Below are 27510 nucleotides of genomic sequence, written 5' to 3'. Positions count from 1 at the left end.
CTGCGGTTAGCTGCCTACTTTGCTGACTTCTGGATTCAGTGGCGAGATATCCCAAAGTCCACACCAGCTCTGTTGTTCCATGATCCCTTGATGAACTCAGAAGTAGCAATAATTAAGGAATGCTCACCATTAAAAAAAAATGTGACTCGGGGGACCATGTGATGCTGGGAATTGAACCCAGGCCTCCCACAGGCCAACTATGCCCACTGACCTTTAGAAGCAGCTGCCTGGCCCAGAAAAAAAAAAAAAAACGGTTTTAGTCCAGTTGATGAAAGAGGAACTCATCGAGTATAGATGCAAAGCCAGATTCTTCAAACATGGCTCATCAGAGGCCTCACCGTGGCCTGGAGAGGCCGCCTCAAACACCCCCCCCCCTTTTCTGGATGGAACTCGTACGGTGAATCAAACGAGGGTGGCGTTGTTGCAGAACCATGGGCACGGAAAGCTGTGATCCTTCACAGAAACACAGCTCCAGGTTGAAAGAGAAGCTGAGACTGGAGGGGCCCTATTGTACCATGCTTGGGCACTCCGAGGTACGATTTTGTTCCATGGCCCAGGTCAACCCACTGGAGCAAAATGAGTGTGAAGGGCTCCTCCATCCTCTCGTCAGCACACACACGGCCCACTCTCCTGCACACGGAGAGGTGGGTATGCAGACAATGGGGACATGACCCTTTTGTTCCCGTGCAGACAGCAGATGTCCCGTCTTCTCTTCAGAGGCCTGAGGGAGAGGTGGGCACGGGGAAGAGGAGGGTGGGGGGCAGACCCTGAGATTTGCTGGCTCTAATGGACCCTGTATGAGTACTTACTGTGACAACTTCAAACAAAATAAAATCAAATCTCCATTTAATGAAGAGCCTCCTATTCAGTATTGCATTCAATCAAAAAATTACTAAAAATTAGAGCATGTTTCTGGTACAATTAACATCCTTTGCACTCATAATAAAATATTCAATAACTGGCCATTTTGCCTGTTGAGGAGGTGAATAAAAGCATTGCTATTAATCATTTAGCTGCTATTTATTTACCACTTTATTTTAAGTAGGCCGTTAAATTGAAACTGCACGTTATTATTGATTTAGGTTTGAATTAATCCTTTTAAACAGAACAATTATTCCCAATTTATATGCCATTAAATCTTCTATGCCTATGAACAACAAATTCAATTTCTGTTTAAGTGTAAAGTTTTTTAACGCTGTTTTAAGGAACTATCAAACCTGACAATTGTTTCCAGGGATTTAGAATTCGAAGGTCATCTTAATCTTTTTATCAAAGGCTTTTAAGTAAATAAAATGAAATAAATCCAAAGGATTAAAAAAATCACTTTAAAAATATGCCCTAACATGGTTCCTATAAACAGACTAAAGTGCTTGAGGCAGTTATTTGTAATCCAGAAATTTCCATTTAGTAAAGGCATTCTTGCTAAGGAAAAAACAAAACCTGAACACTTAATGGGGCAAAAAAAAAAAAAGGTGGTTGACAGACTGAAGGTCAAAGGCTATTGTCTAAGGAAATGCACTCAAGAGAAGGGACTGGATTGTTATCCATTGAATTTTATTTATTCGTAATTACATAACCTGGATAACTCCCACCAGGGCCCCTTTTTCTTTGACAGAGCTTATGGTTGCAAAAAACTCAGCTATAGCCCCTAGTTCTTATTAGTACCAGCCTTGGCTCAGGAACAATCTGTCAGATAAGTGAAAAGAAATTATTTAAGGAGGGCATGTTAGTAATTGCCATGTGAAATTCTTTTTGCTTTTTTTTGGGTCACACCCGGTGATGCACAGGGGTTTCTCCTGGCTTTGCACTCAGGAATTACTCCTGGCGGTGCTCAGGGGACCGACCATATGGGATGCTGGGAATCAAACCCGGGTCGGCTGCGTGCAAAGCAAATGCCCTACCCGCTGTGCTATCACTGCAGCCTCCCGCATGTGAAATTCTTTAAGATGATTTCATGTACAACAAAGGCTGCATCTTCACAAGGAAAACGCTATGGGCCAGACACAGTATTTAGCCACATAATTCCACGTAATTCCTTCCCCCCATGACCCCTACGTTCAGGTGCTCAGGCCACAAGCTTTCTAGGGTAAGTCTTGATATTCTTTTCACCCCCCAGAAACCATGGTTGAGAAGCAGAGACCCAGATTCATAAACTTCCAGGTGCTTAAAATTTCTTTAAGTGTCTTTAAAAATCTCTCTTTCTTTTTAAGGTAAAATAATTTGATGGAGGGGGATGTTACTAATTTGAAGGAGAATATGAGATTCTCTGAAGGGAGGAAGAGAGAAGAGGCTAAAAGCAGAGGAAATTTGTGCCTTAGAGAGGTGACCTCAGGGGTGCAATCAGATTCCCAGAGTTGGAGTGTGAGTCACCCTATAGTGGAGTGCCGAGATTCTCGATTCTTTTATTTATTTATTTATTTATTTATTTATTTATTTATTTATTTATTTATTTATTTTTGCTTTTTGGGTCACACCTGGTGATGTACAGGAGTTACTCCTGGCTTTGCACTCGGGAATTACTCCTGACGGGCTCAGGGGACCATATGGGATGCTGGGAGTTGAACCCAGGTCAGCTGCATGCAAGGCAAACGCCCTACTCACTGTGCTATTGCTCCAGCCCCTGAGATTCTCGATTCTGAAATGCCAAATATTAATGGCATTGGCATTTCCCGGAGGCTGTGAGATCACAGGAAGGGACAGACAGATCAGACACCACCAGTCCGAGCCATACACTGAACTTGGAGTCTCCACTTTGACCTGGATTCCTCCTTTCCACAATCAAGGGGAATGGGCTGACCTCTAAGAGCTGTAACATCTCACGAATCCACTATGAGTTGAATTGGACTTGTCAGAGGAAACTCAATCATGTCCATAAGCGTGGGACAAAGAATTTCAAGTCAGTGCATCCCCCAAATAGGGTCCCCAAACCTTTCCATAGTTTTGATGGGAACATTGGGGAATTCAACTATTCAATTAGTAACTTGGTCACAATTTTTTTTTTCCAAATCCTCTTGGTGGCTGTCTTCCTGGGCCCCCTAGGAGGGGATGGGCTCCAGCTTCCCTCCCCACCCCGAGCAGAGCTCCTGGTGGCCGAAGACCTCCGGAGCCTAGCCACAGCCATGCTCAAGGCCCCTCTCTACACGTTCGGACAAGCCTCACGCATGAAGGAACTGGCAGAGGAACCCAGGTGTGTGGGACCCAGGGCTGAAACCTCCAGGGCTGCTCAGATCGGGACTGGGCCTCCTCCACCCAGATTTCCCATTTTCCAGTAGCTAGGCGGTCATACCCAGGGACCGCCCTCGGCGGCGGCGCCGTGTAATCCTGTCAAGGGCCAGCATCCAGAGACTTAAAAGTAAGCTCCAGGAAGCGACATCTTATAGCCTACTTCTCCCTCTGGGAGAACCTGGCAAACTAGTGGGAGTTTCCTGCCCACATGGGAAAGTCTGGCAAGGTCCCCATGGTGTATTAATATGCCCAAACCAGTAACAAGCTGGGGTTCATTCCCCTGACCCTGAAAGAGCCTCCAGTGTAGCATCATTGGAAGGACGAGTAGAGAGAGGCTTCTAAAAATCTCGGCTTGGACGAATGGAGACATTACTGAGACCGCTCGAGAAATTCAATGATCAACGGAATGATGATGATGATGATGATGATGATGATGATGATGATGATGATGATGATGATGATGATGATGAATCCTCTTGGTAAACTCACAGGACTCTAGGGGGAGCTTAGGCCTTTCCATTACACTCCGCCATGTGGTCAGTTTACTGTTACCCTAGCACTGTCTGCCTCCCTGTTTTGAAATAAGCTGCAGGAAAGGAGCCATCAGTGGTCTCCAAGTGGAGTTGGTGGTCTCCAACTCCAGGGGACCCCAGGAGTTGCCTCGGCTTGTGCCTGGCTGGTGGGGCACTGCCTCTCATGGGTGTGGGCGCATGCTCATACACACTCCACTCCCCAACTCTGGAGGCTCATCTGTGCCAGTGGCATGGCGCCTGCGCAGAGGTGGGTACCCGGGCTTCATCCAGCAGCCTGGGTGGGCAAATGAATGACCATGAAACCAAAACGATAAAGATAATAGTTGCGACTCCCCTCCCCACTACCCGGTGATCCGCAGTCACTGAGATACTCTCTGTTCCACCCCAGAGAAGGTGACACAGAGCCACACGTTGGGAGAGGTTGGCCCACCAGTGACCTTCCATTATAAATCCATTTAACAAAGATGGTAGAAGAAAAACAACTTGGGGCAACGTGGACAGACGCCAACAGCAATAAAATCTGACCTTGGAAGCTCTCAGAATATTCTCCACATTACTAGATTAGGCTGAGCTAGTCTCCTGTGTCATCTGAACTTTCCTGACAAGTGCAGAGAAATACCACCAGCCACCAGCACCACCAACACACCACCTGGGAGAAGAGTCTGTCCTTGGCTTAACCCTCCCCAAGTCGCACAGAGAAGTCTGGGAAGTGTGAAGGGACGTTTCAAAGTTTTGAGATTTTATGAGCTTCCCAGTCCAGTTATTATTATTATTATTTTTTTTGCTTTTTGTGTTACACCCAGCAATGCACAGGGGTTACTCCTGGCTCTGCACTTAGGAATTACTCCTGGTGGTGCTCAGAGGACCATATGGGATGCTGGGAATCGAACCTGGGTCGGCCGCGTGCAAGGCAAACACCCTACCCGCTGTGCTATTGCTCCAACCCCCCAGTCCAGTTTTTTAAATCCTCGCTTTGCTTAATATCTCACCCGGGTCTTGTATTATTAACCAGAAGCTATACAGAGCAAAGTATTGGGGAGAAAAATATTGCATGCTCCAAAGTATTTGGGAAGGAAAAAAGAAATGTGCAACACAAATGAGTCCTTTGCTGAGATAAGTCTGAATGCTCATAGACAAAGCGTTCCTTGCACTTTTCTCCCATCCAGTCAATTCTGGTACCAGGTAGCGTATTACAGGCAGAATAGGGGGTTCTTTGCTAAAGGAGACGCTTCCCAGGTAACAGGAGAGGAAGACATCTCCACACTTCAAAGATGCAAATATTTTCCAGGAGAGGTGCAAGACTTGAGGAAAAGGAGACTCACAGTGGTTTATCCTAACCTTGGTTTTGTCCACACTGAAACCATGTTCATTGCTTTCACTGTTGCTTGTGCCAGTAAAATGGAATCCGTTAGCAGAACGGCCTTTGATCACCTCCCTAGACAGGCAGGATTCATTCCGTTCCATCTGTCTGGCCTGTGGAGTGAGGCTCACCTCCACTACTTTCAGAGCCCAGCTCCCTTCTCCGCGCAGCAGGGAAAATAGTGTCTGCCTAAGAGGCTCTTGGAAGAGGACAGGAGATAGTTTATATAAAGCCAATCGCTGTAGAAATGGCAGCTAATTATATTTAAGTATGCTCGTACACAAGGCCCCAGGAAGCACACACGTACAGCAAACACTATGCTGGTCCTTGCTCTCTGCTGCCGCTGCTGTTTTCCTGCATAAGGTTTCAGAAGGCCCCAAGACTGAAGAGGTTATTTCTAATGCTCCGAGAATTGCATTGATCTCTTTCTTCATGAGTGCCGAATGTCACAAGGCTAGTTCTGAGTGGGGTTTAAGGATTATCACATGAAGACGCTCTCTCTCCACTCTTGATTCATTCACTCCAGTCAATGCTGCTCCAATTTCCATTAAGTAAAAGGTCTCCTCGCTCTAATCCATATACATTGAACTATGGCTTGACTTTGGAGAGCGAGATGGGAGTAATTGCTTTGAGGAGGTCCCAGGAACATCAAAACGTACAAGGAAGACTCAAGTGATTTCTCAGGAAGCTTTTAAAAACGGTTGCTTGTAAAAGCAAGAAGAAAGAGGGTTTTTTTTTTTTCCTCCCTTGTTTTGAAGGCAAGGCTTCGACTAATTTTTTGTTTGAACTACAAGTCCCAGAATGCTCTCTCCCTTCACAGACATGAAAGAGGATTTGAAATTCCTATTTGAGGATCTGAGAGCAATTTCTCTCTCTCTCTCTCAAGGTTCACCAATGACACACCAATGACTCAATCTGAAAGATTTATTTCCAAAGACTTCTATGAGATAGGGAAGGGAGCCTCGAACCAACGCCCACCTGAGTACTCTTTTTGTAGCATCATTTGACTACCTGTGCCTGTCCTGCTTTGCTCTGTAGTGGAAAGCTGGTTCTCCCTCCTCAAGGTCAGCACATGACAGCAGTGGCCAGAACACGGTAACACGGTCCTGGGGATAATAGCCTGCTGTAAAGAAAATTCCCCAGGCAAAGCCACCCGAGGAAGGCACCATGGCGCTGTGATCTCTGACTTGGGAGACCGGGACCTTGGCTGGCCTTTTTCATTTTACAAATATTCCTACTTATTTCGAAATCTGTGGGGTGGTGTTTATATTGTCCTTGGAGAAAGAACAGAGGGAAAAGTCAGGTCCCCAAGCACTGACTGAGAGGAAAATAACATAAGCACTGAGCATATGAGAGCAGTTCATGGGCCCTTATTTAGTTTCTTTATCTTAAATGTACAAGTAAGTCTATCTAGTCACAGCAAGATCTTCCCAGTGCTCCCATTTCTGTCAGTAAGCGATGATAACCACTCAGAGCAAACAATGGCTTTCCGAGAGCTTTGATGAAAGCCCTGGTTAGAGGGGCCGGAGCGCTGGTACAGCGGGGAGGGTGCTTGCCTTGCACGTGGCCAACCCAGATTTGATCCCCGGCATCCCACAGTGTCCCCCAAGCACCACCAGGAGTAGTTAGTTCCCGAGCGCAGAACCCTGAGCATCGCTGGGGTGACCCACAAACAAAACCAAAGTGTGGTTAGAATCTTGAGTCCATCTGCCCGAGCTTCTGGCTGCAACACTCACTTGTACTAAACAGGGCGTGAAAACCTTCCTGAACATGTTTAACCCTTTGATCCCAGCACTGCAGTCTGTGTTCGTTAGATCACACATACAGATGAGCCACTGGTGGTTTGTACCAGTACCGATGTGCACAACCTCTATTTGCAACCTTTGAAGTGGAATCGCTCTGGTCACTTTCCAGGGCTCCTGGAAGCTGAAATAACACATGAGGAGCATTTTGGCAGCGAGGGGCTCATGATACACCTGCTGTGAATTCTTGCTACCGATGCCAGAGCATTGCGAATAAGGCTGCTAGCATTCTTCCCTCCAGCACATGGAGCTGAGCTGTCCACAGGCATCGGTTCTTTCTTGCTTTTTGTCCCTTTCTCTGCCTGTTCACCTGCCAATCTCTGTCTAGTAACTAAAGCTACCTGCCCAGGGAGTGAAGGAGGGAAAGGTGAGTTCACGTGCCCAAGTAGGTCATCTGGGAGGGGTTGGGTTTGACTTGGGGAGCAAAACAACTTTACCCGGAACATTTTAGGTCTTTAAAATAAAATCATAAAATCACCTACACAGCAAGGACAAGAGGCAGGCAGTACATCGTCGCTTTTGTGGTTTTCAGTAGGTTAGTGTGTTGTTGATGTTGTTGAATTTATAAGGTCATAAATTCTTCTTTTTTTTTTTTGCTGTTTGGGGGTCATACCTGGGAATGTACAGGGGTTACTCCTGGCTCATCATGCACTCAGGAATTAACTCCTGGCGGTGCTCGGGGTGGGGGAGTGGGAGACCATATGGGATGCAGGGAATCAAACCTGGGTCGGCAGTGTGCAAGGCAAACACCCCACTCGCTGTGCTATTGCTCCAGCCCAAGGTCATGAATTCAAAATGCCAAACTTCCTGTCCTAGCACTCTAAAGGGAAAAAGTTACTTCCCTTGGCGGCCAGACTGCCCGTATCTGTCGAATGGGAAAGGCGTATGGTGAAGACGTGAGGGAAACTGCAGCAGCGCCTTGTTAAAGAGCTGGCCGACGGTGCTGCGTAGCGCTGTAAACAGTGCCACCTGGTGGTCGCTCCATCATGCGCCCCTGTCAGTCAAACAGCGGACGGGGCGGGGCTCGGGCGGGGCCTCAGTGCCAGCACTGGTCACTTTTCCTGTACATGCTCCCTCCGACGCCCCTTCTTCTGGAAACAGCCTCCATCCCCGGCTCTGAATCTTTTGGCACGCGAGCCCACGTGGGGCTCTGCTCTAGGGTTTGTGACTGGGACCCAAGGGCCCTCTCTGGGGAGCGGCCAGTGGGCCACACTGTCCCTTTAGTTCTGACTCACATCCCTTTAGTTCTGCACTTTCCTGGAATCTTACCTCGTCTACAAAACCCTGCCCAGCCAACTTTTCTTTTTTGGTGGGTGCCCCCAAAGTAGTGCTCAGTGGGTGCTCCCAAATAATGCTGAGGGGGCCTAAGGGGACTTATGATGGAGATCAAATAAGGGTCAGTAATAGGGGTCTGCACGATCTCTCTGGCACCTGCCCCCTCAGTTTTACTCTAATCAGAAAAAAAAATCTAGGGACAAAGGAGATAGCTCGAGGCATATACAAGTTTAATCCCTGAGCACTGTGAAGTGTGCACCACTGGGTCTGAGCACTGAACCACTCAGCCTGGTCTGTGATATTGCTGAGGAGGTTCCCCAGGTCTCTCCTGCCTAGGAATCGTCCTCCCCCACCCCAAATCCAACACCGGCCCAAGAGGTAGTCTCGGCTCCAAGCTCTTTTTAGCTGCACAATAACCACACAAGGAAACTGGCATCCTGGCACTTTTCTGGAGCAGAAGGAAGCGCCCAGGCAGGTCTGAGGGGCCTTGGATGAGGTCTCCCCGTTAGCAAGTGGCAGAATTTGCACCTGGAAGTCCTGATGGCGACTCTGCGCCTTCACCCTCACACAGAAACCCCCTTTTGACTGCTGGTGAGATGCCGAGGATCGAACTCAGAGCCTCACCCAGGAGAGCGAACACTGGACCACTGAGCCTGGCACTGGCCTGACGGTTTTTGTTGGGGGGGGGGGGCGCGCCTGGCCACACCTCAGGGCTCACTCCTGGCTCTGCACTCAGGGATCGCTCAACTCCTAGTGGGAGTTGGGGGATCGTTTGAGGTGCTGGGGGTGAACCTGGGTGGGCACGTACAAGGCAAGTGCCTTACCCACTCGACTATCGCTGTTGCCCTGGATCCTTTTTTAAAAGATAGCACAGCAGTTGGGCTTTCGCCTTTCACGCGGCCGACCCGTGTTCAATTCCTCCACCCCTCTCGGAGAGCCCGGCAAGCTACCAAGAGTATGGAGCCCACACGGCAGAGCCTGGCAAGCTACCCGTGCGTATTGGATATGCCAAAAACAGTAACAGTAAGTCTCTCAATGAGAGACGTTATTGGTGCCCGCTCGAACAAATTGAATCACTGTGGGTACAGTTACAAAGCTTTCATGATTGAGTTTCAGTCACACAATGTTCCAACACCCATCCTCCCCCAGTGTATATTTCCCACCCACCACTAATGGCCTCAGTTTCCCTCCCGCCACCTCCACCCCACTCCCCCCCTGTCTTTATGGCAGGCACTTTTCTTCTCACTCTCTCTCTGCCTCTGGGCACTGTGGTTTGCAGGGCAGATCCTGAGAGCCCATCATGCTTGGTCCTTTACACACTTTCAGCTCACAGCTCCCATCCAGAGCCATCCCTGCAAGCCCTGACATTTTAAGAGCATAACGTTTCATGCTCTTCAAATAACACAGTTTGGTGGCTTGGAGCATTTGACGGCTATTGCCACCGTGCATTTAGAATATTTCCATCACCCCCCGCCCAAAGAAGAGTATTAGTGGCCCTATCCCCCCTGCTGCCCAGTGCTGGCTACCCACCATCTAGACGGAGCTTCTGTGGGATTCCAGCTCTGCCCCTTCTGCATGAATGACCTCACAAGAGCCGGCTCCCTCGCACCAGGTTTCCATGATTTAGCCAGGTAATAGCAGGCAGCAATTATTCCTGCCGTCCTTCACCCAAGTATCAGCCACTGATGCTACGGCCATTTATCCCTTAGTGATACCATCATCTGTGGGTGGACACTTGAGTCCTCCCTCGACTTTATTTTTGCTTTGGGAACACATCTGGTGGTGCTCCGGGCTTACTTACTCCTGGCTCTGTGCTCTGGGATTGGTTCTGGTGGGCTCAGAGGGCCATGCGGGGAGTCAGGTATCGAACTGGGCTTGGCTGCATACAAGGCAGGTGTCCTGTACCTCTGGCATCCTCTCCCCTGGACCGCTCTGAGTAAAGCCGGCTGCCACGAATCTGCAGGCTTCCCCTAATGATTTAGGACACTTACTCCTCTCACCTTACAGTTCACTCGTCAACAGCTTTGGGGCGCTGGTGCTTAACACATTCTCCCAAACCTGAGCATTCTCTAATCAATCACTTTATTTTGGTTTGGGGACCACATCCAGGGATGCTCGGGGCTTAATCCTGGAAGTGAGTTGAGGGATTACTCCTGGCGGGCTCAGGGGACCAGATGGGGTGCCGGGGATGAAACCCAGGCCAGCCGAAAGCAAGGCAAGTGACTGACCCACTCTTCTATCTCTCAATAGCTGGTAACTTCTGTTTCTTTATTTTTTTTGGGGGGGTCACACCCGGCGATGCACAGGGGTTACTCCTGGCTCATGCACTCAGGAATAACTCCTAGTGGTGCTTGGGGGACCATATGGGATGCTGGGAATCAAACCCGGGTTGGTCGCGTGCAAGGCAAATGCCCTACCTGCTGTACTATCGCTCCAGCCCCTGTTCTTTATTATTTTTTCACACATTGATTTTCTATTTTCACAAAATGATATTGTACTATTGTATGTGGGTTGTTTGTTTTCTTTTTTTCAGCAGGGCATCATGTTTTTTGTTAGTTTGTTTTGCTTTTTGGGTCATACCCGGCAGTGCTCAGGGGTTACTCCTGGTTCTGCACTCAGGAATTACTCCTGGTGGTGCTCTGGGGACCATAGGGATGCCAGGGGTTGAACCCAGGCTGGCGCCATGCAAGGCAAATGCCTTCCCCGCTGTGCTATTGCTCCAGCCCCAGAGCATCGTGTTTAAAGACCATAAGTATTGATTCATAGAAAGGAAATATGCATGTGAGCCTGGGGTGGGGGCGTTTCCTGAGCTTCACAGGCTCACAAAGGACTCTCCCTCCGGAACGTGCATTTCCTCATCCCCACAGCCTTCCCCAGAGTAGGCAGGTGGTGGGCAGGTGAGGAGAACGAACAGGAGCTACAGACACGCCAAGTGGCTCGTTCCAAACTGTACCCCAAGTGGCTCCGCAGGCACCCAAGCTTGGCTGTTTTTCCAGACCTGGATTCCTGGGACTTGTCCACGGTCAGGTCAGCGTGTGGGGGCAACCCCTGAAGCGACAGACAGGAAAGAGGGAGCCTGAGGCGAGAGAGCACCCTAATCTACCTGGATTGGTCTTCTGCAGTCTCTCGATTGTTTTTAACTTAAAGGAATTGGAAGTGGCAAAGCGCCCAGCTGCCAGCTCTGTAATCGCTCGCTCGGAAAAGAGTCCGCGCCCTGCAAGGCCGTTGCTTACCCGATCTTGGTGCCAGGGCCCTGCTCGAGGAGGCGGTCCTTGCTGGCCATCTGTGCTTTCCTGCTGGCCTCCTCCTCCGTCTCGCTCAGGCTCTCCTGGACCGGGCTCTCCTCCTCCAGGCTGTCCGCCTCCATGTCCTTGCCTCGTATCCAGATTTCCGGCTGCGGCTGGGACTGGCTCGTTGCAGGGAGGCTTTCTGAGTCCGGTTCCAAGGAGTCTTTGGAAATCTGATGGACGTCTTCCGCAGGAAAAGTCGGCTGGGCCGGGCGGCCCTTTCGGGTGGTGTGGTGGACAGGAGACCTCCTGGAGAACTTGGGGACTAGCTGACTCCGGCTCATCTTGCAAAAGGCAACCTCACCGGCAAGTTCATGTCGAGGGGACCCGCTGGCTGGGCGGGGACGGCCGCGCCTCCCAGAAGCATCACCTGGAAAAAGGATCTTGGTGTTACTCGACAACTTTGATCCCAGCGTCAGTGAAAAATTCAAATGTGTTACAAAAATAAAAACAAAATACTCGGGGCTGGAGCGATAGCACAGCGGGTAGGGCGTTTGCCTTGCACGCAGCTGACCCGGGTTCAATTCCCAGCATCCCATAGGGTCCCCTGAGCACTGCCAGGAATAATTCCTGAGTGCAGAGCCAAGAATAACCCCTGTGCATCGCCGGGTATGACCCAAAAAGCAAAAATAAAATAAAATAAAAATAAAAACAAAATATTCAACACCCCAACCTGATGACACTGTTTGCAGGCTTTAGTGCACGCCTTCTGCCATCTCGTGTGGGAGGGAAGGTGGAGGGGAGAGAGAGGGTTATTTTTTCTCTCTACAGACACTGATTATTGGAGAGCTCATAACCAGGCTGAGTGAGAAAAATTCAGCTTTATTGAGAAAATGAAATGTCTGCTTGGAAACACATTCCTTTTTCTAGCTTCCAAGGGCCCACAGCAGACAATCCCCGACAAAGCCAAATGGTCCATTATGGGCCCTGCTCACAGGCTTGGTTGCAAATACCCAAAGCACCAATACGTGAGACCAATTTTGGGGCAGGTATCTGGGGGGATAGGTGGGGAAGGACTTACTTTTGAAAAGTAAAGGAGGGGAGAAGGAGAGAGAATCGTTTCAAGTGTTGAAAGTAGAAAAAGGGAGACAGTTTAGCTACTGTCGGCTGTGACTGTTTTTTTTTTGGGGGGGGGGTGCGGCTGGTGTGATTTCAGTGATGCTCAGGGCTTACTCCTGGCTCTGCACTCAGGAATTACTCCTGGCGGTGCTCGGGGGAACCCTACGGTATGCCAGGGATCAAACCCAGGTTGGCTGCTTGCAAGGCAAACGCCCTCCCCGCTCTGGCCCCTCAGCTAATTTTTAGAAAGGTGATAATGATGAAAACAGTTCATTAGAGAGACCTGAAGTTATTCACCTTCGGAAAGAGAGGTGTTTGTGTTTGTGGGGAGGGTGAGGCGTTGGGGGGGGTGTCCAGGTACACGTCTGAACATCTCGGCATTCTCCCAGCCCAAAGGCTGCGGTGAAGACCCTGGGGTGAGGTGCTTTCTGGGGAGGGGGCCGGGCTGGTGCAGGATTGAAAGGAGAGGGTATGAGGGTTTCGTTTGTTTGTTTTGAATTGCTTCCTTTCATCTCTAGCGCTTCTATTTTGCTGTCTTTATCTCATGGCCTTGTTGGTTTCTGGGTCAGGTAACAGAAACCTTCCGCTTCAGAGACGACTGGGAAATCTGTGTGAATGGGCTGTCCTGCTTCCTGCTCCAGCGAATCCTAACTTCGATTGAATCGAGCTGCTGCAGCTCAGTCCAAGACCTGCTAATAACGTCGGCCTTGTTGCCAGTTTCCAAGGAACTGCCTCAACTCCTCAGAGGGAAGCACCTTCGCAAACAAAACAGACCGAAGGGAGCTGAGAGGCGCCCGGCAGGCTTTGCGTTTTAACTCCGAGCACCTGCCAAGACCAGCCTGGTGCACAGGAACAGACTTTTTTTTTCTCTTTCTGGATTTGGTTTCTTTTATAAAAACATAGGTTGCTTTCTACTTTATTATTTTATGGCTGAGAATCAGACTGCAGCTTTCCGGTAATTTTAGAAGGCAGCAGATTCATCCAATGCTCACACATTTTAACAGAAACTGCCTTAAAACCTGGCGTTATGGTAAAGAGGTTAAATCCCTGTATTTGAGACCTTAAAGGAAAAATAGTTAAAATTTCTCATTATTTTTCAATGTGTCTCTGAATGAGTGTGTGTGTGTGTGTGTGTGTGTGTGTGTGTGTGTGTGTGTGTGTGTGTGTGTGTGTGTGGCGGGGTTGGGGGAGAAGTTAATGAATGAAAAAGCAATGTCCCTAAGACAATGCTTTCACTAACAGATTCTTGGCATTTAGGAGAGGAGGCTGTTTAGGGAAGAGAACCAAGCCAAGCTCTGCCAGCCTGGTGCCTCGGGTGAGGGACTGACCTCTGGATAAATGAGAAAGTGGGGTGTGTGTGGTGGGGTGGGAGGCTAATGTAATGAATGTGGTTCCCGTGCCCCCCCTCCCTGATTTTAACTGGAAGAAGAAGCTGGCAAATCTAAAGTAACAGTCAACCGGGGATTTCAGGAGCATATTGGCACCCACAAAAGGCCTGTTCTTAGGGGTCCCTCCCCACCTACCCCAGCCGGGGTCTCTCCTCTAGCGCCCCGAGAAAGGAATTTCCCTCTCTAGGTGCCAGGCTGCTGCGAGAAGGGTGGAGGAAAGTCGCCTGGGGTGGGGGGGCAGACCCGTCGGGAGCCCCCCCGAAAGGTTTCTCTCCCTCTTCCATGGCTCAGACCCAGCCTCCAAGCGGAGACCCGGCGGGTTGGGGGTCCTGGACCTCAGTCGGGCAAAGGCCAGTCCTGCAGGGGACCCTTGCATTCCCGGGGGGGTCCTGCTCCACCGCGGCCCCCCCCCGCCCCTGCCCGGCCCTCCCCCACCCCGTTGCTCCCGCAACCGCCCGCCCGTCACCTGCGCGCGGTCCTGGGCGCGACCCCCGCCGCCCGCATCCTCGTGCCCGCTCGTGCCCGCTCGGCCGCCTCCGCCCGGCGTGCCCGGCGCTGCCCTGGAGACCCGCGTCCCCGGCGACGGTGGCGAGGGCGGGGCCGGGCCTGCAGGGCGGGAGGCCGCGCCCGGGGACCCCGGGAGCTACTGCAGCACCCCCCGCCCGGCTTTCCCGAGCTGTCTGCAGCAAATCCCACCCCTACCCCGCACTCAGGTGCCTCAAGTTCAAAGGGCAAGGGAGCAAGAAGGATGGGGCATGCCTTCTGCAGGGCGTTGGGGTCCCTGGGCGCGAAAGCGGCGACGCGGACACCCACCCCGGGGCGCAGCGCTCGCAGCGCCCCCTGCTGGCGGCCGGCGCAAAGGCCCTCCTGCAGGTAGGCGGGAGGCCGCGCCCAGGTGAGTCGGCAGCCCCAGCGGGGGCCGGATGCGCGTCGCATCACCCGTCCTTTTCAATCACGGTGGTCCTTAGTGGGCGTGACTTTCTATCTGGCCAGACTCTGTTTGTGGGCCAGCCCGCTGCGGTGCTCAGGGGACCCTCTTCGGTGCTGGGGTGGGACTACAAGTAGCAAACGCCTTCACCCCTCTGTCGCCCCCAACTCTCAGCGTGGTTTTGATGTATTTCATTTCTTCAGTGATTGCAGGCGCTGAGCATCAATATCAATTATGCACGAATGGTCATTTTTCTTACACGGGGACTTTCGGGATGCAACTCAAATTTCAGATTCTGAAAGTTGATGCCTGAGCAAACTTTGAGAGAGACTTCAAAGGACATGTTCGTGAATTTTAATGTATTTACTATCGTAATCAATGAAATTTTTTGTTTATTTTGGTTTGGGAGGGTCACACCTGCAGGTGCTCAGGGGTTACTCCTGGCTCATGCACTCAGGAATTACTCCTGGCATTGCTCGGGGGACCGTATGAAATGTTGGGGATCGAACCCAAGTTGGTGGCATGCAAGGCAGATGGCCACCCTCTGTACTATTTCTCTGGCCCCAATCAATTAATATTTTTTTGGTCACACCCAGCAATGCACAGGGGTTACTCCTGGCTCATGCACTCAGGAATTACTCCTGGCGGTGCTCAGGGGACCATATGAAATGCTGGGACTCCAACCCGGGTCGGCCGCGTGCAAGGCAAACGCCCTACCTACTGTACTATTGCTCCAGCCCCCAATCAATTAATTTTTTAAAATTATCATGAACTCATGAGTTTTAATTTATTTAATATATTGCAATTATTATTATTATTATTATTATTATTATTATTATTATTTTTCCTCCTCCCCTCTCAGAGAGCCCGGCAAGCTACTGAGAGTATCTCGCCCGCACAGCAGAGCCTGGCAAGCTACCCATGGTGTATTTGATATGCCAAAAACAGTAACAACAAGTCTCACAATGGAGACGTCACTGGTGCCCACTCCAGCAATCGATGAGCAATGGGATGACAGTGACAATGACAGTGATTATTATTATTTAGTGCTCAAATTGTTCTACTTTGGGCCAGTGAAAGTTTGCAGAAAGTACTTAACAGACCGGTTTTTATGTTAATTAACCCAGTGTGAGCTCTGTGCGAAGATGCTTGCTCTCTAGTCTGAAATGTCCAAGGCTTATCTTATACATTTCTTGACCCAGCCTGGAATTAGCTCTTTCTTCAAGGAAATGTGGTTCATTTTTGTGGTAATTCTGGACACCAGAGGTCTTGCATCAGGTCACCCAGTGCTCCTGGAATGGTGACTGTCTTCAATGGAATTGACAGAGGATACTTTTCGATTCTTTTGTTCAAGAGGAAATTACATTCTGAATGCATGTGTTTGTTTCTAATTCAAATTTAAGGATACAAATTTAAGGATACACATACACTTTATGTTTATAGCTCTTTTATACTTGAAAACCTTATTTCTGGTGATGATAACAATTATACACTTTGGAGCGATAGCACAGCAGATAGGGCGTTTGCTTTGCACATGGCTGACCCGGGTTCGATTACTCCATCCTTCTCGAAGAGCCCGGCAAGCTACCGAGAGTATCCCAGCCTCATGGCAGAGCTTGGCAAGCTACCCGTGGCATATTCGATATGCCAAAAACAGTAGCAACAATTCTCACAATGGAGACGTTACTGGTGCCCGCTCGAGCAAATCGATGAGCAACAGGATGTCAGTGCTACAGTGATCCTGCAGTATATACATATCACTTGTATCACTTGTAGCCTCGTTGATCTTTGATTTGCTCGAGCGGGTGCCAGTAACATCTCCATTTGTCCCTGTCGAGAGCCAGTGTAGCCCGATGATACCTGCTCGCTCCAGGAACAGAAAGAGCCTCAAATCGTTCACTCAGAGATTTGACAAAGAAATCTGACCATCTAGTTGGTGGGCGGCCACGAGGTCTTCTGACGTCCCGTGGAATCCAGTCTGTAACAGCTCTAGTCCAATGGTTGTCTCTGAATCGCATTACATGACCGGCCCATCTGATTTTTGATGCCTTGGCAAACGAGACAGCATCCCTGATTTTTGACCGTCGACAAACGTCAGAACTTCGGATTCCATCTATATTATATATGTATACTTGGATTTTTTTAGTAGAACTGGTAGTGCTCAGGGATCACCCCTGGTGGGGTTCTGGGGACTGTACGTGGTGCTGTGGATCAAACCCGAGTTGACTGCCCTCAAGGTTTTCAAATGACCTTGCAGGCTTCCTGTCTCCTTTTCAGCGGCAGGCTATGGCGTTCCCACAGCTAGATCTCCTCACCATTGCTGTTACTTTTAAAATAAACTGTGAGACACTTGGGCAGAACATTAAAGAAGGTTCAGCTGTCTCTGTTTTGCTTCGCTTGTATCTGAAAACAAGGCCTCGAGAGGGGAAATATCCTTCTTTCTGTTTTTTTTTTTCCTTGTCAGGGAGAAGTGGCGTGGCATCCGCCATATTATGAGGACTTTAAGCAGGTATGAACTTGGTGGCGTGGGAAGGAGAGAGAAAAAAAAGAGAGTTATGTACTTGGAACACCGAGACTTGGGCAGTCTTGGGCCGGGGCCGATACCGGCGTGCGCTCCGCCGAGACTCGACCCAGGCGGCCACACTTTGGTGCGGCCGCTTTACTGCGGATTCACCACGATCTGGAGGCCACCTAGACTACTTTTGGTCCCAGAAACTGTTTGCAGCCATGTCTCTAGACTGTGAAAACAAGGCCTCGAGCAGAAAAGGCAGGAAAATTAGCATATGTCAGGGGGTCCGGCGTTGATGACGGGTCTGCTCCTGCATGGTGGGCTGGAGCCAGGGCTGCATGCCGAGGAGGGTGAGCACCGAACACAGAAGTGCATTTCATCTACATCAAAACCCCATTATAAGCACAGCAAATTGCCGTGACTTCAGCCAGGCAAAGTGGCAGGAGATTATGTCGTTGGGTTAAATTAGTGGACTCGTGAGTGATCTGCGGTTCAAACCCCTTCTTCTGCAAGGGTGATTACTCGTGGATGTGCGTTGGGCTGATGGGCGCTATAATTTCACTCTGTTATTTCCCCCTAATGACAGATGGGGGGCAGCTGAGGCCTGGAGCTGGGGACATTTGGTTGGGGGGGCATTTTGGGGGTCATTTGAGAGAAATATAAGCATTCTTTTCACTTATCTCCCCTTTAAAGGTCTGGCTCAGAAGGCTCATTAGGTAGGGATGGCTGCAGGGTACCACAGGGCCACCCGGTGTGGGGGAGATGGGCACACAGCTCTCCTGTGCTTTGCTGCCAACGTCTTCCATCTCACAAGCAGTCAGGAGACTGCAGACCCGAAGTCTGGGCATGAGGGAGCAGCAGACGAGCGGGGCGGGGAGACAGTCAGTGAGGTAACTAGACCGGAACCTTCCAAACAGGATCCTCAAGATGCAAGAAATATGGCAGCAGCCTGTGGGACTTTGGGCAATTGGAGAAGCTTGAGCAGGGCTGAGGGCTGTGGTGGAGTAAGGTCGTGTGTGTGTGTGTGTGTGTGTGTGTGTGTGTGTGTCTGTCTGTCTGTCTGTCTGTGTCTGTGTGTCTGTGTGCGCGAGCCTGATGCTGGTGCTTCTGGAACAGAGTGTGTTTCTGAAATGCACACGTAGATATCCTGGAAAGTCCAGCCTTGTGCCTGTTTACTCTTGGTAAGTTCAGGCAGGAAAGTGCTTTGTTTTGTTGTTGTTGTTGTTGTTGTTGCTGTTTTAAATATTATTAGTGAATCATGGAGAGGTACAGTAACAGACTTACAAACTTTCGTGCTTGCATTTCAGTCATACAATGGTCGAGTGCCCATCCCTCCACCAGTGCCCATTTTCTACCACTAATGGTCCCAGCATCCCTCCCACCCCCCACCCCATCCCCCCACCCTACCCCACCCTGCCTCTGTGGCAGGGCATTCCCTTTTGTTCTCTCTCTCCTTTTGGGTGTTGTGGTTTGCAATAGCGGCATTGAGTGGTCACTATGTTCCATGCATAGTCTACATTCGGCACGCATCTCCCAACCCGAGCGGGTCCTCCAGACACCCTTTACTTGGTGGTCACTTCTCTATCGGAGCTGTCTAGGAAAGTGCTTTATTTTATCTTTAAAGACTGCCATAATATTGCGATTCTTTTGGGGGGGTGGGGAGGCATACCTGGCTCTGCCCTTGGGGATCACTCCTGGTGTGGTTCTGGGGATAATATGAGATGCTGGGGGTTGAACTTTGTTTGGGAACAATTTTCCCCAAGGTGCCCCGACACGGGTCGGGGCAGGAGCCTGGCTGTGGGGGGAAGGAGGACGAGCGCTCAGAGAAACCGCTTCGGGAGCCGCTGATCACAGCTCACTTTATTGCCAGATACACACATTTTTATAGAGGGTCTCGGCTTACAGGAAGGTACTGTCACATAAAGTTTAGCATTATCAGCCCATTAGCTTCACTTTTCTGCTCTTGCCCCGGTCCAATCCCTTTCGAGGCTAGGTGGTGCAGTTAGGATGACTTGTTAAAGGCGTACGTGACAGTTTCTGCATTTTTGGCATATGTGACTAGGAGGTCGAGTGAGGCTCAAGGCCGGACACCTGGTGCTGACACCCTGTTTTGCTAAGTTGGCCCCTTTTGTGAGGCTTGCTTCAGGGCTGCTTTGCAAGGTCAGGCTTTATCTGCTCTACTGCCCGTTGCTCTACTCCACAGAACCTGGGTTGGCCCATGCAACCTTCCCAGTGCCCTTTTCACTGGACCGTCACTCAGGCCCAATTTTGTGATTCTTAAAAAAAAAAAAAAAATGGGGGCCGGAGTGATAGCACAGCGGATAGGGCATTTGGCTTGCACGCGGCCGACCCAGGTTCGATTCCCAGCATCCCATATGGTCCCCCAGTACTGCCAGGAGTAATTCCTGAGTGCAGAGCCAGGAGTAACCCCTGAGCAATGCTGGGTGTGACCACCCCCCAAAAAATTGAGGCAAAAAATAAAAAAAGCACAGTTTCATCTGACCCAAGGGACACATTTACTGTTTGTTTACATGCAACAGACCAGAGTCTGTTACTTTAGAGTTTGTTTATAAAGACCCACGTAGTAAGAAACATCCCAAATCAGTGTGTGCAGGGATTACTCTCACACGTCAAGCGAAAATAAGGCTGCAACCTGGGAAACAGCAGAGAATCAAAAAAAAAAATATTCTTATCCTATTAGTAGCTCTTTAAAAAAAATATCTGTGAAGTCAACCAGTGAATTCGATTTATTATTTTCTTCTGCACATGGTCTCAGAATGCAGTATCCTGGTAAAAACTTTGTCTACCAGGTCAGCTTTTGTGATTTAGCAAGAAAAAAATAGGAAAATCACGTCACCAGGCCACATTGAACTAACATTGGGACATGGGTCCGGAGGCCCAGGGTCCAGCAGCTCACAGGCTACACTATCGCAGGGGCCCCTTTGTGGCAAGCTCGAAGGACTGAGACCTTTAGGTCATCTGCTTCCCTCCCCTCTTTGGGACTGGGGGCCACACCCAGCAGTGCTCACAGCTTACTCCTGGCTCTGTGCTCAGGAATCACTCCTGGTGGTGCTTGGGGGACCATTTGTGGTGTCGGCGATCAAACCCAGGTCAGCCACACGCACGGCAAGTGCCCTCCCTGCTACTCTGTCTCTATGGCTCTGTTTTCTTCCCAGTTTCTTACTTGGAGAACAGAAGGAAAGGTCAAAAATAATTTTTATTGTGTGTCTGTAGGGGTACTGGAGCTATAGCACAGCAGATAGGGCATTTGCCTTGCACACGGCTGACCTGCGTTCAGTTCCTCCATCCCTCTCGGAGAGCCCGGCAAGCTACCGAGAGTATCCCGCCCACATGGCAGAGCCTGGCAAGCTCCCCGTGGCGTATTCGATATGCCAAAAACAGTAACAACAAGTCTCACAATGGAGACATTACTGGTGCCTGCTCGAGCAAATCAATGAACAACGGGATGACAGTGCCATACAGTGCTATGTGGGGATGGGGGGCTGGGGGGACTGTTTGTGGTCACCCTGAGTTGTGCTCAGAGGCTAGTCTTGGCTACACACTCAGGAGCGTCCCCCAGAGGTGCTCAGAGAACCATGTGTAGGACCAAGGACCAAACACACACGGTCAGTCCCCAAGATGTCAGTGAGATGTCAAGCCAGTGTCTTAACCTCCGTGGTCATGCAGATGTTTTAAGTAGTTTCATTAGCTGCCAAGATTTTGTTCCCAGTCAGACGTCAGCTGGGCACATGGATCTCGATGCCCAGCGTCTGGGTGTGGCAGGACAGGCATGGACCATCATCTTTCCATCATCTCCGAAGCCATCCTGCTTTCTCATCCTGGCTTGTTCCATCCTCAATTTGCAGCACCAATTTGGAGTGGTGGACCCCAACTTGCCTGATTCCCCAGGTCCTTTGTCTTGTGGCAGGAGAGAGCCCCCACGGACAGGCGCCCCCCAGGGTTCACAGTGGTCAAGCCAGGCGGCCTTTCTACACGATGCTCTCCGGCAGAGGGATGCGCTCCCGCCGGAAGCTTGACTGTGGACCCTTCTCCTTCCTCTTTGTCCTTGCTTCTGAGTATAAGTGTGTGAAGTAGCTCATGCAGCTCTTGGAGCGGGAAGCTGAAAGAAAACCACCTTAGAAATAAGTATTTTACAAGCTCTAAGGGGCAATCATTGGGACTTTGTAATATGCCTGACACGATGACAGGCGGGGGTGAGTGAGGGTTGGGGTAGGGAGGTTATCTGGGACACTGATGGAGGGAGGCTGACACCGGTGGAGGGATTGGTGTTGAATTACTGTATGCCAAAAATGCAACTCCCAGTACGTTTGTAATTCATGGTTCTTTAATTAGAAAAAAAAATGAGAGGGCTGGCATGATAGCACAGCAGGTAGGGTGTTTGCCTTGCAGGCAGCTGACCTGGGTTCAATTCCCAGCATCCCATATGGTTCCCCAAGCACTGCCAGGAGTAATTCCTGAGTGCATGAGTGCAGAGCCGGAAGGAACCCCTGTGCATCGCCGGGTGTGGCCCAAAAAACAAAAACTAAAATTTAAAATTAAAAAATTTAAAAAATGAGTATTTTGCAGTTGTTGCTTGTTAATTGTGGAACCTTGTCTGCTTGAATGTCACCGGGGCCATGGCCTGGAGGTGCTGCCAGGGCCATGCAGTGCCAGGGATCCCCCTTTCTGGCTGTATTTATTTGGGATACTTTGCTAGTTTTAGCTCCCCCTATCAGTGTCTTAAAACACGGAACCTGAGATTCACCCATGCACTTAAGCAGCCTGGGTCCAATGCTATAGTCAAACTCTTCAAGTGTTTTGATACCCAAACAAGAAACTCGTAAATCTGGAATAAAATAGGGAGGAGAGTTCTGCAATAAAATAACATGGCAAAGGACAAGAAAAAGAAAACAACATAACTTGCTGAACAAAACAATATTGCTACCTGTAAAATCGCATCTTCTGGAGAGAAACAAAAGGGACAAAGGACCACTCGAAGCATCACGATCAGTCCCCAAGGCCACAGAGGACCCCAGAGGCTCCTTTTGTTGCTGCTCTGTTTGGGGACCATACCCAGCAGTGCTCAGGAGCTACTCCTGACTCAGTGCTCAGGTAGCCACGGCCGTGCGAGGTTTCACACCTGGGCCTCCTGCAACAGATCATGCTCTTGGCCCTTTGAGTGCTGCAGCAGCCCACCAGAGGCTTTATTGGTTTATAGTTAGGGTTTTGGGGATCACACTCGGTGATGCTCAGAAGCTAATCTGGGCTCTGTGCACAGGGGTGACCCCTGAGGGTGCTTGAAGGGGCATTTGTGGTGCTGCTGGTGTCCACTGTAAGTACAGCAAGTCTCTCAACTCCTCCCATGAGCTCTGGATAGAGCAAAAGCAATACACACACACACACACACACACACACACACACACACACACAAGCTCCTTTTAGATGCTTTCATTTCCTTTACATAGTTTGCTGGAGGAATTACAGTGAAGTCATTCTGGACCAGTCAGACCTCACAATCCCTTACTCAGTCAGATGACTAGATGCCCCTTTGTGCATCCTGGGGCCTGGGTGTTTGCATTGAGCACATGAGTATCCAGCACAGACAGCAGGACAGTCGGGCATGGGCATGGGGTGTCTAAGCTTCTATGGGACACACGAGGGACACGGACTTCAGGGGGAATGTGACAGCAGAACCCAAGAATGGCTTTCTAAAGGGAACTGCCTTCCATGGCATCCCTGGACCTCTTGGCTTTTGAAGGAGTGCTCCTACATCCTATAGGCTGATGGGGGCCTGGGCTTTGTTTGGGGACCACATCCGGCAGAGTTGGGGCGTCCTCTTAGCTCTGCGCTCCGAGGTCACTCCTGGCTCTGGCTCAAGGGACTGCGTGCCATACTGGGGAATTAAACACGGTGCACGGGAAGTGCCTGAACCCCCGTGTTGTCTCTCTGGCCCCATCGTGGCTCTTCTTCACCACCCCCCAACACACACAACATCCTTAAAGGCACCAAGTGGGTGACCCTCACTTTCAAATCTCAGCTCACATCGTTGACTTACTATGGCCATTTTTCTCTTGAGATGACGTTTCTTCATTATTTGACCTTGATCTGAAACTTTCTAAAGTGTATTCCGAAATTTCATTTTCTGCAAGAAAAGAAATCCAAGTTATTCACTTCTGCAACCACAGGCCTCTCTGGGTGAGAATGCTCTTTTAGAAAAGATGATGCAGGGTCAGAGTGAGCGACAGTACAGTGGGGAGGGCTCTTGCCTTGAACGTGGAGGCCAACCTGGGTTCGATCCCCAGCATCCCATATAGTCCCCGACGTGCCCTCAGGAGTCATTCCTGAGCGCAGAGCTAGGAGTAAGTCCTAAGCATCACCAGGAATGATCTCAAAACAAACAAAATATAGAGGTAAAGGGTGATGCTTCTGTTTTCACTCAGGTGTGTACTCATGTCCTCATTTCTTCCTAATTGTTTTTTATTCTCTTTCCTCTGATTCTTTCCTGCTGTATGGGGGCAGCATGAATTTGGGAGGCCAGTAATGGCAGGTTGGAATCAAGTCTTGCCCTTTGGGAGGGCAGATTTCAGTAGCCCTTAAAGCACTACGGGGGGTGGGCGTTAGTGGCAGATTCCACAGCATCACCTGGTGCTGGCCTGTCCTTCCGGTAAGCAGATGTGCCAGCCCCAGTACCTCGGGCGCTGGAGAGTGTCCATCTGTCTGGGCATCTTGGAAGACTGATGTTTAACTGGAGAGGTGTTTCTGGGAGGGCCAGGTCTATACCAAGGATAGGATTTGGCTTGGGGGCAGAATGGTTTCTCTGTCAGGCCAAGTCAGCGGTGTCCAAGAGCATGACACTGAGTCATACACACAATTTTAAATTTTCTAATAGCTGCTCCAAAAAAAGCAGGTTGAAAGCTGAAAGGTATATATAGATATGTGTGTGCATGTACACACATTTTGTTTGTTTTGTTTTGTTTCGGGGCCACACCTGGCGATGCTCAGGGCTTACTCCTGGCTCTGCACTCAGGGATCACTCCTGGCAGTGCTCAGGGGACTCTATGGGGTGCCAAGGATTGAACCCACGTTGGCTGCATGCAAGCAAGTGAGGCAAGCACCCACCTGCTGTACAATCTCTCTGACCCCCAAATTAATACATTTTATTCAACATATAGATCCGATATCATTCTCAGCTATCCTCATATGTGTGTGTTTGCATACTCATGTGTGTATCGCATCTTAAAAACTGACTGTGCATCTTTCTGCTTTTGTGTTGGGGCCATATGGGCACTGTTGGTGTTTACTCCTGTCTCTGTGCTCAGGGATCACTCCTGGAAGGGTTCAGGGGCCATGGGTGGGGGTTGGCGGGGATTGAATCTGGGTTGATCACACGAAAGGCAAGTGCCCTACCTGTGGGACTCCTGCTTTGGCTCTGTCTTGCCCAGACTGACTAGCCACATTTTTTTTTTTTTTGCTTTTTGGGTTCACACCTGGCGATGCACAGGGGTCACTCCTGACTTTGCACTCAGGAATTACCCCTGGCGGTGCTCAGGGGACCATATGGGATGCTGGGAATCGAACTCGGGTTGGCCGTGTGCAAGGCAAACGCCCTACCCGCTGTGCTATCGCTCCAGCCCCCTGACTAGCTGCATTTAATGTGTGCCCTGGCTGTATGCGGCTGCCATACTGGAGAGCACTGGACAGTAGTGAGTAGAGGGCACTGAACTGTGGCACACATTTATGGGAAGAGCAGAGTAGAGGTTTATTCTGAGTCATGTTTAGGCTCCTTTCCTGCTCTGCTGTTCAGTTTGTGGACCTGATTTATTTTACTGTTTTATTTTGGGCGGTGGAGGGTGGGGTTTGGGTCACACCTCGTGGCTCTGTGCTCAGGGCTCACTCTGCTAGGGCCCGGGGGACTGTATGCGGTGCTGGGGATTGAGCTGGGGATGACTGCATGCAAGGCCAGAGCCTTAACTTGTGTTCAGTCCCGAAGGCGGCTTTCATGCCAGGAACAAACGGTTGCTGAGGGAGGCTGGGCATGCTGTCTTGGCAGCACGGGACAGACACAGCCTGTTACCTCAACTTTTAGTTGGCCACCCCCCCGAACTGGAGCTCCTGGAGAGTGAGGACCTTTGACTGCTGTGCCTCCAACACCTGGCATAGTGTGTGGCACAGAGAAGATGCTCATTAAAAGAAAGAATGAATGAGTGAGTGAGTGAGGTCACCACTCTGCATCTCCCTGTGAATGGAGACCCAGGTATAATATCTAGGTATAATATCTAGCATCTATAGTACATACTTTTTTTCCCAGTAGCTAGGCAGTCACACCCACAAACTGCTCCCAGAGCCATGTAATCCCATCAACGGCCAATAATCAGAGACGATAGCCTACTTCTCCTTCTCAGAGAACCTGGAGAGCTACCGAGAGCTTCCTGTCCACATGGGAGAGCCTGGCAAGCTCCCCGTGGCATATTCCTAGGCCAAAAAACAGTAACAGTAATGGGTCTCATTCTCCTGACCCTGAAAGAGCCTCTAATGCGGCTCTTTGGGAAGGACGAGTAAAGAGAGGCTGCTAAAATCTCAGGGCTAGGACAAATGGAGACGTTACTGAGTATCTAGAAATTTGAGATCAACGGGAAAATTGATGATCAACGGGATGACAGTGACGCAGTGATACAGTGATAGTACTTACTTTACCACATGGTCTATATGGTGTAGGTAATGTGTTGGCATATCACATCTGTTAAAGTGTCCTGTAGACAGCACATCTGTATGTTTGGGGCCGAAGACAGAACCTCAGGCCTCAAACACGAAAGACCTACGTTCCCCGGCCAGGCGTCAGCCCTGCCCTGCTGCTCCTGTGACTTAGTGGTCACTCCCTGAGCTGCTCTTTTCTCTTGTTCTACCCACCTGGCTATACTTCGTGGAAACGCACATTCAGTGTCTGCTCCAAAACAAAAAAATGGTTCCTTTGAGTGGCGCCATGTATCAAGCAGGCCACCGCCTCAATTTCCCCCGCCGGCCTCTGTGCCCGCTCACCTTTCTTCCAGACCACGTGTGCTTTCCGGAGCTTCATGATGAAGAGCTGGACTATGATGAAGAGCACGAGGATGAGGAAGGAAACGAGCGTGAGCAGCAGGATGCCGCTCTTCTTCCTCACCAGCCCCGCAGACCGAGGCATGGCTGCTGGGATGAGAAGCAAGGGCAGTTAGACCCCTTTGGGGGTTGAGAGATATAGCGAAGACACCCCCCACCCCCACCCCCAGATGTGCTGCAGGCTAACAGCTCAGCCGAAGGGAGGAAGGGACGCAGAATAGTTTCCTGAAGGTAAAGAGATTGGTCTTCTTTATTCTTTGAAAGCAAGCTGGCCGGCCAGCAAATAACAGAGCGATTCTAGGCAATAATCTGAAAAGGGTTTTGAAGCCACAGAGCGATGGAACTTGTTGTTTTTTCATTTCTAGAGTGGGCGTATGAGGTTGCCGGCTCGTAGGCCGAGGATTCAAATGAGCCAAGACCAGTTCAATAGGAAGGGCTGTTGGTAAGGAGTTTGAAAAACCACATAAATGAAATGAAAATTCGTTCATCTTGGCTAGGCCGGGTGGCCCAGTGTGAGACATGGAAAGATAAACTAGAGGGCCCGGGAGAAGGCCTAGAGGACCCGTCCTATGCTTTGCATGTAGCAGGCCTGGGTTTGATCCCCAACACCACATGGTCTCCCTTCCCTCTCCCTCCCGCCCCCCACCCATCATTGCCAGGTGAAGCCCCCCACCCATACCTGCAAGGCAGAGCCTGCAGGTAGAGAGAGGAGTGGGATGAAACAGGGACTGATGTTTCCAGAATGTTCTGGAAACCCAGGTATGGAAATCTTTTGCCTGTTGACACCAAGAGTGGTCTTGGAAATGGGTGAACTCTTTAGGAATCAGAGCCAGAGAAGGAGAAATAGTGATGGAAGCTTATCAGCATGTAAGAAGTCAGGTGGGGAAGGGAGTCGTAGACGCAGAGGACTGGCCAGTGGAGAGAATTGTGTGTCCGGATCAAGGGAATCATTAACTAATAGAAAGATGAAAAAAAAAAAATGTGAGGCCTGACAAAGCCATTGGCTGACTGGGTCTGAGGGGAACAGTCCCATGTTTTACTGTTTGTTGTT

General features: G+C 50.1%; 2 protein-coding genes across 2 annotated transcripts in view; both read right to left on the bottom strand.

Moving 5' to 3' along the window:
* Positions 1 to 14475, bottom strand: part of JHY (junctional cadherin complex regulator) — a 53309-nt gene extending 38834 nt beyond the window's left edge. Inside the window, exons 1-2 of the mRNA XM_055132740.1 lie at positions 14396 to 14475; positions 11429 to 11852 (exon numbers count right to left, since the gene is read on the bottom strand). Of these exons, the coding sequence (XP_054988715.1) occupies positions 11429 to 11766 (338 nt within the window). The 5' untranslated portion in view covers positions 11767 to 11852; positions 14396 to 14475. The remainder of the gene's footprint in view (positions 1 to 11428; positions 11853 to 14395) is intronic.
* Positions 14476 to 19879: 5404 nt separating this feature from the next.
* Positions 19880 to 27510, bottom strand: part of CRTAM (cytotoxic and regulatory T cell molecule) — a 31794-nt gene continuing 24163 nt past the window's right edge. Inside the window, exons 8-10 of the mRNA XM_055132183.1 lie at positions 26403 to 26549; positions 23422 to 23508; positions 19880 to 21486 (exon numbers count right to left, since the gene is read on the bottom strand). Of these exons, the coding sequence (XP_054988158.1) occupies positions 21356 to 21486; positions 23422 to 23508; positions 26403 to 26549 (365 nt within the window). The 3' untranslated portion in view covers positions 19880 to 21355. The remainder of the gene's footprint in view (positions 21487 to 23421; positions 23509 to 26402; positions 26550 to 27510) is intronic.

The sequence above is a fragment of the Sorex araneus genome, chromosome 3 (genome assembly GCF_027595985.1).
Source record: "Sorex araneus isolate mSorAra2 chromosome 3, mSorAra2.pri, whole genome shotgun sequence".
Taxonomy (NCBI): Eukaryota; Metazoa; Chordata; class Mammalia; order Eulipotyphla; family Soricidae; genus Sorex; species Sorex araneus.
This window is presented reverse-complemented; position numbering and strand designations above follow the sequence as displayed.